Here is a 14226-nt window from a genome sequence, read left to right as displayed (position 1 = left end):
CAGGAGCGCTCGGCGGTGGCGGGGAGGGCGATGAGAAGGTCGAATAGGAACCACCACCGGCTACTCCCCCACCTTTTCATACAAAGGTTAGTGGAATTCTGAAAATCTCTCCCTCCTCCCCACCCAAAAGGCTGTGGATTATGGCCGGGATCCATTCACATTTTCCTTAAAAAAATATATAAACACTGAGGTGGATAGATTTCTGTTAAAGTCAGGGGATCAATCGATACGGGAGCAAAGGCGGGCAATTGGTGTTGAGGTACACATCAGCCATGATCTAACAGAGGGGTTGAAATGGCCTCCTCCTGCTCTTACGTTGCCTCCCGCCCCAGTCACCGCACGGCCACTTACACGTAAAGGTCTCGGTCACACAGGGCTGATCGCAGCTGGTCCTCGCTGGGTTTCGTCCTGATCACACCCTCCCAGCCCGCCTTCCTGTTGGCCACAAAGAAACCGTTACGTACAGCAGGCGGGCAGCGGGCGCTTTCAGCTGGCGAGGGACAGAAGGAGAGAAGGAAAAGAAAGGCGGAGAGGGGGAGACGCACAGAAAGAGAGGGAGAAAAAGACACACACACACACACACAGACTGAGAGAGAAAGACACACCCACACACAGAAAGACACACAGAGAATGAGAGGGAAGAGAAAATAAAAACACACACACACACGAGGGGTGACTCCCTGGAGCGCGGGTGAGTTTTAGCCTCTGCGCCCATCCACCGGTTGGAGAATCGCCGCGCGGCTGAAATCATTCAACGCTTAGAAACCGAGGCCGAGTGGCGGAGCGACAAAGGAAGCCGTTTGGGTCGCAGTGAGGGGGCAGGCTGGGGCGAGAGTGAGGCACCCTGCGCAGGGCTGCCGCCCCGAACCCCGACAGGTTTGGGTGACGCACGAACCTTTGAAACCAGTCCTTGAAGGTTTTCTCAGTGTTGGGCAGGTTCCCCTGAGGGTTCAACACGTAGAAGACCCTGGTTGGGTCCACCCCCTCCGTTATCAGCGAGCTCACCCCGTGCTGCAGGAAACGGAAAGATAAAGCAACGGAGAGTCGTGCGACAGACATACAGAGACTAACACCCCCTCCCACACACACACCTCTGCCCCACTTCTCTCTCCCCACCCCCCGCCCCCACACAGAGACACGCGGGAATTAAAATTCTCTGCCATTATAGCAGTAACGATCCCCGCATTCGATACAGCGCCTGATCACAAGTCGAGAAGTCTCAAAGCGCAATTGACTGCTTTCACTCACGAAACAGACAGTCACTGCGCTTCACAAGGATACATCGCCCAATGACCAAATTTTTTTTTTTTTCTTGAGGGAATATTACCTCTGGAAAGCATCCGCCAATGAAACAACAGCAGGGTTCCTACTCACTGCTAAGCGAGGGCTTTTTGACATCAGGTTAGGGTTACAGAGGTTAGTGACGTTACAGACGGTGTGTTAATAACTAGTGTTTCAGCCAATGGATCAGAAAGGAAGGGTCTGAACTTTACACAAGTCCATAGCATCTGAACTGCGTAAGGAAACAACAAGAGACAGACAGTCTCTCCTCCCCACCACCCCCACACCCTCCACCACACTCACCTGCTTGGTTACCACGTAGCTCAGGAGGAAGGGCAGAGATGGGACACGGGTCACGGCCCGAGTTCGCAGGACGGGCACACTCTCCCAGGGCAGCCTCTGCAGGTTCTGCAAACACATTATATAATAATAATCCTTGCACTTGATACAGCGCCTTATCACGTCTCCGGGACGTCTCAAAGCGCTGCGTGAATTGACTATATATATTGTGGGCGAAACACGGCAGCCAGTGTGCGCACAGCAGCGTCCCCACAAGCAGCTGTGGAATGAATGACTAATTTTTTGGTGACGGGTTTATCACCTCCAGAGAAGCGATCCGCCAATCAGCGAACACCCGGGTTCCTATTTACTGCTGGGTAAACAGAGGCGTGTGGAGCAACAAAATCTGCCCACATTTTGCCCTGTCGGAAATTGAACCCGGGTCTTCTCGCTTGCGAGGCGAGAGCTCTAACCCCGGAGCTACAGGATTCCTCCAACGTCAGTCTCTCATTCACACCCAGCGAGAGGGTTAGATCACACGAGGCCATTCGGCCCATCGTAAGATCTTACCACCTCACCATTCAATACCCTCCTCCTCCCCGCCGCCCGCCCTATAAGCCATTTGCTCAATTCCCTTTCAAAAGCGACGACAGGTTAGGCTTCACTGAGTGTTCATGGGTGAGGCATTCCACGTCCAAATACCCTACCACAGCCATCTCGTGACCCCTCTCCCACTCTGGCCTGGGGTTAAGCTCTGTGGGATTGGGGAAGACGGTCTCGCCCACACCTTACCTTATCCAGGATGAGTACCAGCTGGGAGTTGGGGTCGCTGGGCTGAGCGCTCGTCTCCCTCAGCCTCTCCATCGCCTCCTGTAGGTGGATCCCCACCTCCTCAAGCCCGTCGCCGCAGAGAGCCTCCGTCAGAGAATCTGTGTCCTCTGGGGTCAGCACGTGGGAGGTTCCCAACACTGCCTGCAAAACAGGCGGCCAGAAATCACTGCCACTGCCTGGCCTCCAACCTCACCTGCTCACCCCCCAACCCGACCCACTCATCCCAGACCCCTGCCCACCCCAAATACACAGTCAGTCACTACAGTTAAAACACACACTGAGAGACATTTTTAAAAATGTCTGACATCACCATACATAGAGTCTCAACTGAGAATTCCCACCTGAACATGGAAATCCCAGAGATAGGTTGTTGGAATGGGATATGCTCTCTCTCTCTCTCTCCTCCTCTCCACGGAGGGACGCCCCCTGTTTGCCTAACGCCAGGAAACGTTGGGCGCAGTTGCGAGAGCCGAGGCTTGGGGGGAACCCCAGAGTGCACAATGGTGACTGCTGGAGTCTAACCAGCTAAGAAAAACGGTATGAGCTGTCACACACACACACACACACACACACACACAGCAGTCACCTTGTAACCAGCCAGATATCCGAGCCCTAACCTTCTGGAATATTTCGCAGGTGCTGCTTGAAGATCCCGCCCTTTTCCTCCAGCCCGACCCCTACACAGCCGCTCACCTACCCCACAGCCACGCCGGCTTGTGCTAGTCCCCTCCCCGCCCCAGACACACACCTTCAGCAGCTCCACATCCACGTTCCTGCAGCCACATTCTTCCAGGAGGGTCCCCAGCTGGGCAGCCTCCAGCCCCACGCCAGGGTCCCTGCTCGAGGGGAGGAGAAGCCCCTTCCAGCAGCCCAGCCCGTCTGTCTCCATCAGCTCCACCAGGGTCTGCCGAGGCCATGAGCAGTCAGTCCGCAATAACAGCAAAAATTGTAATCCCTGTATTTGACGCAGCGCCTTACCACGTCTTCGAGACGTCTCATAAAGCGTTTCGCAGGATATACGGGAAAGTGTAGTGACTGTATATTTTGTGGGCGAAACGCAGCAGCCAATTGTGCACAGCAGCGTCCCCACAAACAGTCGTGGATTGAGTGATTACATTATTATTATGTTGTAAAAATTTTGGGGAGATGATTAGCCCCGGAAAAGCGATCCGGCAATCGACTTAACTGGGTTCCTACTCACTGCTGGTAAACAAGAGGCGTGTGTGTGGAGTAAGAAAACTTGCCCAACGTTTCGCTGGGAATCAAATCCAGTCCTCTTGCTCGTGAGGGCGAGTGATCTAACCAATGAGCTACAGGACTCCACCAAGCCTCTCCCCTCCCTCCCCCCACCACAGCACCGGTCACTGTACCTTCATCCTGCGGTCCAGCTCTGTCCGTCCCTCCCACCAGGCCTTCAGCTCCGTCAGGTCACTGACCTCTTTCTGGTCCTTCAGGATGGCGTCGAATTCTCTAAGCAGCGAGCCCTGCAACGCACAGCACACACACCGTGTACACGCCAGGCACACGTAACTACCCTCACACGCCGGCCGTGTAACTAGTGGCCAGTTAAGGCACAAACATGTTACATGGAGATTCACCGGCTTTAAAACTAAGATTTTCACAGCTGTTATTAGGAAGGTGGTTGAGTTTTGCCGTGTCAACCGATGCTCACAGTCCACACACCCACCCACCCCCCGCCCCACCCACCCTCACTCACTCACCGTTCCGCCCGCTGAAGGGATCCACACGGTGACCGGAGTCCGGTTCCTCTCGAGCCGTGTCAGAAGCAGCAGGTCCCCCGCCCCCCCCGGCTGGACACTGACCAGTGACAGCATACAGACTGTAACACCTACACACACAGAACAGGGTCAGGCAATACCCACACAGTCAATACACACACACACACACACACACACACAATATACACATACAATATACACACACACAGTCAATCAGTACAATTCAGTCAATACACACACACACACCCCAAATCAGTTACTTTGTGATCATACAGATATCGGATCCCTAACCTTCTGGAATGTTCTGCAGTTGCTCCTTGAAGCTGGCGACTTGCTCCTCCAGCCAGCGTGTCGGCTCCGCGGGGCTGAACTGGAACAGGGAGTGCAGCTCGGCCAGATAGCGAGCGAGACCATCCTCCCCGCTCTCATGTAGGTTCAGTCCCTGCAGGCGCTCCACCACGCCCAGCGCTCGCTCCTTCTTACCTCTCCTGAGAGAGAGAGAGAGAGAGAGAGAGAGGCAGAGGGGGGGAAAGAGAGGTATGAGTGATGTAATGATTAATAATGCTTGCATTTGATACGGTGCTTTATCACATCGTTAATACGTCTCAAAGCGTTTCACAGAATACACTGTAAAGTGAATTGACTTGTGTATGTTGTGGGCCAAAAGTGTACAGTAGTGTCCCACAAACCAGTCATGGATTGAGTGACCATTTTTTTTATGTATACGAGAGATTATTTCCCCCCAGAACGTGATCCGACAATCGACTTAACAACCGGGTTCCCGATTACCGCTAGGTGAACAGGCTTGCTGGGGAGTAAGGAAACTTGCCCAGGGTTTCTCCCGGTCCTGCCCGCCCAGGAATTGAACCCAGATCCTCTCGTTTGCGAGGTGAGCGAAGTAACTCGCTGCTTTAATACACTACAGGACCCCACAATCTCAATTTAACATCTTATCCCGAGGAAGGCAGCTCTCTGACAAGACAGCAAATCCCCCCATCGTACTACACTGGAGTCGGTCTGGACTATCAGTTAAGTCTGGACGTGGAGCTTGAACCGATAACCTCCTGACAGAGACTGAGAGGTGACTAACATCATGCTACAGGTCTTAAGTAACGGGTCTTACTGAAGCTTGTTGTGGATGTTGCTGATCATTTGGTGGCGGGCGGTGATTGCCACGGACTCGCTGAGCAGATAGGCCGTGGTGTAAGGGTCCCGTAGCCCCCGGCACAGAGCCATCAGCTGGCAGATGGTGGAGTACAGGGCGCTGGGCGGGCAGTGGCTGATGCAGTCACACGCCTGGCTCAAACAGCTGTACACAGCATCCAGGTCACCAACATCTGTCGAGAAAAGGGTCAAGGAGTGTGAGACTCAGAATATTCAGAGAGAAAAGGTTAGAGAGAGAGAGAGAAGGGTGGAATGGGGGGCAGGGGATGAGAAAGAAGTAGAATAAAGGAATAAGGGTTCACAAAGTCCTCGCCCCATCATCTTATCGGTCTCTGGACTGAGCCTAGTTGGGTTTCCCCCAGAGCAGGAGTACTAGCCTCGTCAAGATCCTCACACTAGTCTTTAAGTCACTTCAGACCTTGGCACCTCCCTACCTACTTACTCCCCAACCCACTACTTTCACTTGACTGCCCCTGGCCTCCTCCACATCCCACCACCTCTTCGACCGCGCTTACGGTCACCTCCCCCTACCCCCTGGATCGGCGCCGGGTTCTGCCACTGCTGAGGGTTTTGAAGCGCTGCCCTGTTTGAGGGACGCTATGTAAATGCAAGTTGTCGTGGTGGAGACTCACCTGTGGAGGTCACAGGGGCCTGGATCTGGGGCAGGCTCAAGCCACAGCCGTCTGCTCTCCTGTGAGAAGCGGGGATCTGGCTCTCGGGGTTCATCGAGGAGGAAGAGTCCTGTCTCAGCTGCTCACACTCACTGACGTCGTTCGGTACGTCAACTGCACCGAACGAGAAAGGGAAAGGAGGATAGAAAGGGAAAACGGTTACAGACGGTCGCCTTCGCTCAGGTCAGTCTCAACACAGCCGCTGCACACAGCTCAAACATCCAGAGTAAAGAGAAGACAAGAAGACTCCTCTTCTCCACATAAAGGAGCCCTGTAGCTCAGTGGTTCGATTCCTGGACAGAGCAAAACATTGGGCAAGTTTCCCTTACTCCACACAACAGTAAGTAGGAACCCAGTTGTTAGTCGATTGGCGGATCGGGGTAATAAACCCTTCCAAAAAAAATGGGGTCACTCAATCCACGATGGTTTGTGGGACACTGCTGCGCGCAATTGGCTGTCACGTTGCACCAACAAATAAAAAGTCAATTCACTTTACAGTAAATTCTGTACAAGCGCTATGAGACGTCTCGAAGACGTGATAAGGCGCTATATCAAACGCCAGGAATCTTATTATAAAGCAACACTGCCCATCATCGGCTTGGGGCATGTGCCCGGACCCTTTAGAGTTGAGAGTAATACTGCGCCTCAGGGCTTGCACCCAGACTCTCCTCACCTCCAGGTTGGGCTGTCTTGCTGAGCTCGAGGCCTTCAGGCTGATGGAGGGCCTTCCTTGCTCCTCTCTCTCGCTTCTCCGGCTCGGTGACTGCTCGCCTGGCCCCTCGTTGCCCTTTCCCCCGGTCGCTGCTCTTCTTCTGCACGGGGCTGAGCTGCTGCTGCTGCAGGGGGCGAGGTTTGGCGGTTGTACGCCTGGCTCGCTCTCCGCGGCCCTGACGCTTGCCGGTAGGGTTCCCCGTTTCCCCGCCCTCGGTGCCCAGCACGTCAGCCTTGGGCAGCTCCTCTGCCGGCTCCTCCACGTCACTGTCGTCGAACACCTTCTTCAGCCGGGACCGAGTTCTCCTGAGGACGTTGACGGGAGGGACGCTGGGCTTCCACTCGGGGGAAGAGGAACAATCTTCAAAAATCTCAAACAAAACCTTGCGCCTCTGGGGTGCAAATCCCGCGCCTCTGGGGGCGTGGGATTTACCCTTAACGGGGGCTGGCGTGGACGGGAAGTTCATCGAAGCTTTGGCCTTGGCGTTCGTCCCTTCGTCTAGATCCAACACTGCGTCTTTATCAACCTCGTTCTGTTTGGCTGAGCTCGCTTTCCCGGTCCGTCCCTTCGCTTTACTGGAAACGGTTGCTTTAGTCACTATTCTCTCGCTCCCCAACCGAGGCCGGCCTGCGCTCCGGAACCTGTCCCTGGTTTTACTCAGCACGGAGCCAGTGGTGGTCTTGCGGTTGCCCCCACCTCGCGGCCCCCGCACCCAGGCGGCTTGGAAAACCGCCGGCAACTCGCAATGGCGCTCTGAGGCGAGCGAGTAGACCAGCGACAGCGCCTTGTGCAAGAGCAGCCCGGCTCGCACTGGCTCCAGGTCCCAGGTGTCCGGAAGCTCGAGGGTAAGGAATTCCAAGCCTTCTTCCAGGATTTTCCAGGTGTGAGCGTGCAGATGGGATCCCAGGCTGAGTGAGGACAGCTGCAAGTGGGCCCGGGCTATCGGTCCATCCAGAACAGCGACTGTGGCCGGGCTGGAGTCACGGTCCTTGGCTTCCACGTCGGACTCCGTTATCAGATGCTGGACACTCTGTGATAACTGCAGCCTCTGGCGCTTGCACCTCTCCCTCAGCTTCTCCAGGAGGCACCGACTCTCCCGGCTCCTTCCTCTGCCCGCCACCAGCTCGCAGAACACCAACACCCAGCGGGCCCCGGCCGCCGACAGCATCACGTCACAGCAGAGCAGGCAGGGGCAGCTCGGGCCGTGGGTCATGAAGGACGGAGGCTGCTGTGTCAGCTTGGACTTGAGGATGGGAGAGGCGGTCAGGGCCGCCTGGCTGCAGCCACTAACCGTCTTCACGTACGAGAGCGGCTGGACTCTCAGGAAGTCCTGGTCCTCCGCCTTCCCACCCTCCTCGGACACCTTGCGGCCCCTCTTGGCTTCTCGCTGTTTCTTTGGCTGGATTTTTCCTCGGCTCTTCACTTTATCGCTGCAGCTGAAATCTGTGACAAAAATACGAGGCATGTTTACACACAGCACCTCTCGAGTCAGGACATTAGTCCACTCGCAAAACACACAGTAGATCTACTTTGCAGCACATTCCCGTGAAGCGCTTTGAGACGTCTCAACTACACAATAGGCGCTATATCAAACGCAAGGACTATTATTACTATTGTCTCAAAGCGCTTGACAAAGCTGGTTGAGCTGGGGGCCCGGCGTGGGCGGGAGAAAAGGGCAAGGAAAAGATGACCAAAAGCGCAGTCCCTCAAAGAGGAAGTAAGTCTTGAAAGTGTAACAACTTACATTCATATCGCGCCCTTCACGCGGGGTAGCGCTTCGAGATTTCTTATCTCGATATCTCTCACCACCCCCCTACCCCAGCTGGCCAAATCTGAAGGAGTTTTACAGATCGCTGCCCCCTCCACACTGGATTTTCACTAACCGATGCAGGACTCCAGGAGGAACAGTGCCTGCTCCAGGTCCAAGTCACAGGACTCAGCCTCGCTCTTCTGCAACTCCAGCTCGGCTTTGCTGACTAGAAAGTCCACACACCTGAAAAAAATGGGACACGGGGTTAGTTAGTTAGTTAACCAGGGACAGAATCCCGGCCTGGACACTGGGAACGCTCTGTCCTGCGGAGGTGGGGGTCAACAGCTTACCTGCGGACGCAGTGCAGTTTGGAGGAGAGTTTGAGGCCCTCGAGGCAGAACATCTTGGCTTCCTGCACGCTGCCCATGTTTCCCAGAAGCTGCACCAGCCTCTTGGAGCAGGTCTGCAGGTCGTCGAGCACCAGCCACTTCTGCAGCAAACTCTCCCCTGAACAGCAAGAAACGAGGATCAGTCAGCAGGTAATAATAGTAATCATCCTTGATATTATATACTTAATGCAGCTCGTTATCACATCTTCGAGCCATCTCAAAGCGCTTCACAGAATACACTGTAAAGTGAATCGACTGTATAGTCAGAGAAGGCACAAGCAGTGTTTGTTGGAGGTGCCGTTTGACTGATGACACTGTGGAATCATACAGCACAGAAAGAGGCTATTTGGCCCATCGTGTCTGCGCCGGCTCCTAAAAGAGCAATCCAACTCAATCCCACCGGCCCGCTTTCTCTCCATAGCCCTGCGACCCTGTCCTCCCCAAACACCCATCTACTTCTCTCTTAAAAGAAGTTATTGAATCGGCTTCCACTACCCTTTCAGAGATCCCGTGTGAAGTGCACTATATAAATGCAAGTTGTTGTTGGCGCCATGACACAGCCACGACCAAGGACTCGAGTAACAGACTGATTGATCTTATTGCTGTGTATTGGACGCTACTGCCCCTGGTTGTCCACACGACAGCCGCATGAGATTGATCGCGGCAGATCTCTTAATGCCATTTCCCATCTATTCAGCACAAACATCCCTCAAATAGTAATGATCAGCAAGATCTTCAGCATCTGCTTGATGGGAGCTCAGGTTTAACACGTTAGCCAAAGGCCGGCCAGTCTGCCAAGAGCCTCCCCAGCGGTCCCTCAGCGCTGACGTGGATACGCCTCCTCGGTTATGGGAACTCACCACACACCGCAAGTACAAACCTTTCTCCACGAACACAGCCGGTTCAGTGTCGCTCTTCCTGAAGGACAGCAGCCCGGAGTGCAGCAGCACCATCACCCCACACAGCAGCTTGTGACTGTTGGTCAGCGCGGCCTCAGGGGACCTCCAGCCTGCCAACAAACACGCTGAGGTCAGAACCTGGCCTACAGACCCTCCCTCTCCCACCCCCACCCCTGGGCTCCATTACCCACCATGGCTGTATAGCTTCTGCCTGAGCTGGGCTGGCAGGATGCCACGAGGTAGGCTCATGTATGAGGCCACAAGCTGCAGGACATTGGCTTTCAGCAGGTACCAGACCTTGGAAGATTTTTGGAGTGAGGGGCATTGCAGAACCTCAAGCAGAAGAGCCAGACCCTCGGGAACCTAGAATCAAACAGCGACAGGAGACTGGTCAGACAGTAAGTAAGAGTGATCTTCGCCTCACCCCCTCCCTTCCCTCTTTCAAGGCTCATCTCAAGACCTTCTTCAACCACTCATTCAGTCAGCCCTCCCTGCCCCTGATCTCAACCCTCCAAATTGGGTGCAATTTCTTGACTGTCCAGTGCCTTGGGACATCCTCCCGATGTGGAAGGTGCTGTGTAAATGTAATTTGTCGTTGTTGAGCACTTTGATAGTAGAGAGGGGAAGAGATCTGTATTTAGTTGCTGGAATAGGAACATAGGAACTGCTGCATGAAAAAAAACCAGGTCCATCCAGTTTGCCTTCTACCATCCTGGTAGTCGCTTGCTACAATAACAGAGATGTTTAATAGCAATGAATTTGGTCTGGATTAGTCTACAACAGTGTGGAAAGCTTTGGGAACCTTAGATCCAAAGTTAGTAATAATAATACTTGCATTTGATATTGTGCCTCATCACTTCTTCGAGACACCTCAAAGCGCTTCACAGAATATACTGTAAAGTGAATTGACCACATATTTTTGTGGGCGAAATGGTGCAGCCAATTGCGCACAAACAGTTGTGGAATGAGTGACTAAATTATTATTATTACCTGGTTCTTCCAAGCCTAGAGCGTATTGGTTAGAGCACAATGAGCATTGGTCTGGTGATTAGAGGCAGGTCTCCCTCTTTGGGCGAAAGAGGCCTGTATATTTACCTGCTGTGTGGCACACAGGAGCTGGCTACGCAGGGCCAGGCAGGTCATCCTCAGCAACAAGTAGTCGCTTCTGTTGGAGTCCACCGATATCAGGCACGAATCCGCTTTATCCAGGAACAACTGTGTGTAAAGAAAAACAGAGTAGTTTACAACCTTCATTTGGGGGTGGACCGGGTTGGGTGGGGGGAGGTGCGGGGGGTTAAGGAGGTGGCGGAGGTAGTGGAGCAGCAAGACCACGGGGGGGGGCTTGGAAGGCGAGGTTCCCTGGGGGTCCGTGTCCGGGCGGGTTGGCTGACGCTCCGGCGTTCCCACTCCGACAGCCGTCAGGAACGACCGGAACAAGAAGAAGGAGCTGAAGGAGGAGGCGGCCGAGAGCCTCCCGGTGGCCGCCGAGACCGAGGATCTGATCCAGAAAGTGTGCCGCGCTCATCAGGAGACCTTCCCCTCCCTGTGCCAGCTCGGCAAGTACACCACGGTGAGCCTGTGTCGCACAGCACTGCCCCCCCACCCCCCCCTCTCCTCCCCTCGCTCTCTCTCGCTCTCTCTCTCTCTGTCATGCTCTCCTCCCAAGTCACTTTCTTCCCCAACCCCCGTCTTTTCCCCATCCGTCTCCCTCTCTCCTCCCGTCTCTCCCCGTCCATCTCTCTCCCCCATCTCTCTCTTTCTCTCTCTCTCCGACGTTCTTTCTCTCTCCCCCCCCCCCCGCCGCCACTCTCTTTCTCTTTCACGCTCTCTCTCTCTCTCTCTCGCACGTTCTCTCTCTCTCTCTCTCTCTTCTCATCATCTCGCTCCCACTCTCTCCCGCTTTCTCCTCTCTTTCTCTTTCCGCTCTCTCCGCCCCCCATCCCTCTCTCTCTCTCTCTTGCTGTCCCTCCCATTCTCTCTATCTCTATCTGTCCCTCTTCCTCTCTCTCTCACACTCTCTCTCTCCTTCTCTCTCTCGCGCTCTCTCTCTCAGAATTCCAGTGCTGATCACCGGGTGCAGTTGGACCTGGGATTGTGGGATAAGTTCAGTGAACTCTCCACCAAATGCATCATCAAGATCGTGGAGTTTGCCAAACGTCTGCCCGGCTTCACCGGTCTGACCATCGCTGACCAGATAACCCTACTCAAAGCCGCCTGCCTGGACATCCTGGTAGGTCCTTCCCCAACCCCCATTGATCCCCGCCCACCCCCAGCCCCTCCCACTTCAGCCCCACCCACCCTCAGCCCCTCCCACTTCAGCCCCACCCACCCTCAGCCACTCCCACCCTCACCCCCAGCCCCCCCGCCCAGTTGCGCCCATCCTAAGATCCTGCCCCTCCCTCACCCAGCCCACCCTCAGCCCCTCCTCCCATCCTCAGCCCCTCCTCCCATCCTCAGCCCCTCCTCCCATCCTCAGCTCCTCCCCCTGCACCGCCCACCCTCAGCCCCGCCCACCCTCAGTTCCTCCCACCCTCAGCACCTGCCCTCACTCTGCCCATCCTCACTCCGCTCACCCTCAGCTCCTCCCACTACGCCCCCCCCCCCACCACCCATCCGCACCCCCCCTCTCCCCCCCCCCCACCCCCTCAGGGGTGACGTTGCCTCTCGGGGTTACAGATGCTGCGGATCTGTACGCGCTACACACCAGACCAGGACACCATGACCTTCTCGGACGGACTGACGCTGAACCGGACGCAGATGCACAACGCGGGGTTCGGACCCCTCACGGACCTGGTCTTCGCCTTCGCCGACCGGCTGCTCCCCCTGGAGATGGACGACACCGAGACCGGCCTCCTCAGTGCCATCTGCCTCATCTGCGGAGGTAACAGCCCCCCCCCCCCCCCCCACCCCCACCCCTTGGAAATCGGTGAGATATCAGGACGGTGTTGGAGCTCCAGGTCCGGGCCAGGGTTTGGGAACAGTCGGGAATGTCGGGAAACGTCAGGATGGCCGACGGCAGTTTGGGAATGTCGGGAATATCACGAACAGTCGAGTGTGTATCACGCGTGTGCGTGTGTGTTTGTGTCTCCGCGCGGGCGCGTGTGCGTGCGTGTGTGTGTGTCCTGATGTGAAGGGCGTTTATCCGAATGTAATTTGTTGTTGTTGTTGTTGTTGTTGTGCGTGTCCCAGACCGGATGGACCTGGAGGAGCCGGAGAAGGTGGATCAGCTCCAGGAGCCGCTGCTCGAGGCTCTGAAACTTTACGCCCGGCGCCGGCGGCCGGACAAACCCTACATGTTCCCGCGGATGCTGATGAAAATCACGGATCTACGCGGCATCAGTGCCAAAGGTCAGCGACCCCGGGGTGGGGGTTGGGGTTGGGGTTGGGGTTGGGGGACGGGGGGTTACCAGAGGTCAGTGACCTTTCGGGATGGAGGGGAGAGGGGTCAACGGCACTTGAGGTCGGGATAAATTAGCAACTAATGTCATTCCGAAGACTACGGAAAATGGGGTGGGTGGTGGTCGGGTGGGGGTGGGGGAGCGGTGAGATGGAGAGCGAGGCGGCGGGGCGGGGCGGGGCGGCGGGGGTGGGGGGGTTAGTGGGGGTGAGGGGTTAGTGGCCGAAGACAAGATCAAGGACGGTGAAGCGGAGGGAATGAGGGACGGGCAGGAGGTCGGAGACAACCGAGCGGGAGGAGGCGGATGGAGAAGTGTGGGGGCGGGGGGTGGGATGGGGGGGGCGGTGTTGGGGGGTAAGCGGTGATTTTAATCCCCACCCCCCCCCCCCCCCACTCCCCCACTCCCCCCACTGGTCTGCGTAGGTGCGGAGCGAGCCATAACGCTTAAGATGGAGATTCCGGGTCCCATGCCGCCTCTGATCCGGGAAATGCTGGAAAACCCGGACGTGCTGGACACGGACGAGACTATTCCCAAGGAAGAGGAAAGCCCGGAGTTGGATTCGGAGCCGGACTCCAGCGCGCCGTAAGCGGAGGGATCGGGAGCCTGACGCTTCCCTCCGGACCGAGCGAGCCGCGCACGTTCCCGAATCCCGAACCCACCCACCGGGATCTCGCGGTCCGGCCTCACCGGCTTTTTCCCCCCCTCTGGAGAGGAGACAGACGCCATGACGGAGAACCGGGAAAGACCGGAGTGACTCTTCTCACGGATTGACGGACGGATGGACGGGGGTGGCGGGGGGGGTGGGGGGGAGGGGGGAGGAGCGAGCACAGGAGGGGGCGATATCAACCTCCCACACCCCCCTCGCCCCCCATTTGACAATCATTGGACTCTGCTTTATTTGGGAGCCGGACGGAGATATCTGCACGGAACACAGGACACCCATCACTATCTTCTCCTGCCCCCACCCAACCCCCCGCGCCCCCACACGTAACGGAGGGGATGGGGGGGGGGTGGTGGTGGGGGTTAGGAAGGGTGGCTGGGGGGGGGGGCTTGTGGATGGATCCTGGGGTTGACCTCTTGGGGGTGGGGAAGGGAGGGGGTAAACACGGTTGG

The 14226-nt window shown here is 56.2% G+C and overlaps 2 protein-coding genes across 2 annotated transcripts in view; one reads left to right on the top strand and one right to left on the bottom strand.

Annotated features, from left to right (window-relative positions):
* Positions 1–2976, bottom strand: part of pfdn5 (prefoldin 5) — a 20156-nt gene extending 17180 nt beyond the window's left edge. The window contains exon 1 of the mRNA XM_042344133.1: positions 2956–2976. The gene's annotated coding sequence lies outside the window, so the exon portion shown is untranslated. The remainder of the gene's footprint in view (positions 1–2955) is intronic.
* The window catches only part of LOC121850921 (retinoic acid receptor gamma-like), a 20698-nt gene extending 6811 nt beyond the window's left edge, over positions 1–13887 (top strand). Inside the window, exons 4-8 of the mRNA XM_042344189.1 lie at positions 11131–11285; positions 11769–11945; positions 12392–12596; positions 12905–13063; positions 13536–13887. Of these exons, the coding sequence (XP_042200123.1) occupies positions 11131–11285; positions 11769–11945; positions 12392–12596; positions 12905–13063; positions 13536–13699 (860 nt within the window). The 3' untranslated portion in view covers positions 13700–13887. The remainder of the gene's footprint in view (positions 1–11130; positions 11286–11768; positions 11946–12391; positions 12597–12904; positions 13064–13535) is intronic.
* Positions 13888–14226: the final 339 nt, after the last annotated feature.

Source organism: Callorhinchus milii, unplaced genomic scaffold, assembly GCF_018977255.1.
Source record: "Callorhinchus milii isolate IMCB2004 unplaced genomic scaffold, IMCB_Cmil_1.0 Scaffold27, whole genome shotgun sequence".
Lineage (NCBI taxonomy): Eukaryota > Metazoa > Chordata > Chondrichthyes > Chimaeriformes > Callorhinchidae > Callorhinchus > Callorhinchus milii.
This window is presented reverse-complemented; position numbering and strand designations above follow the sequence as displayed.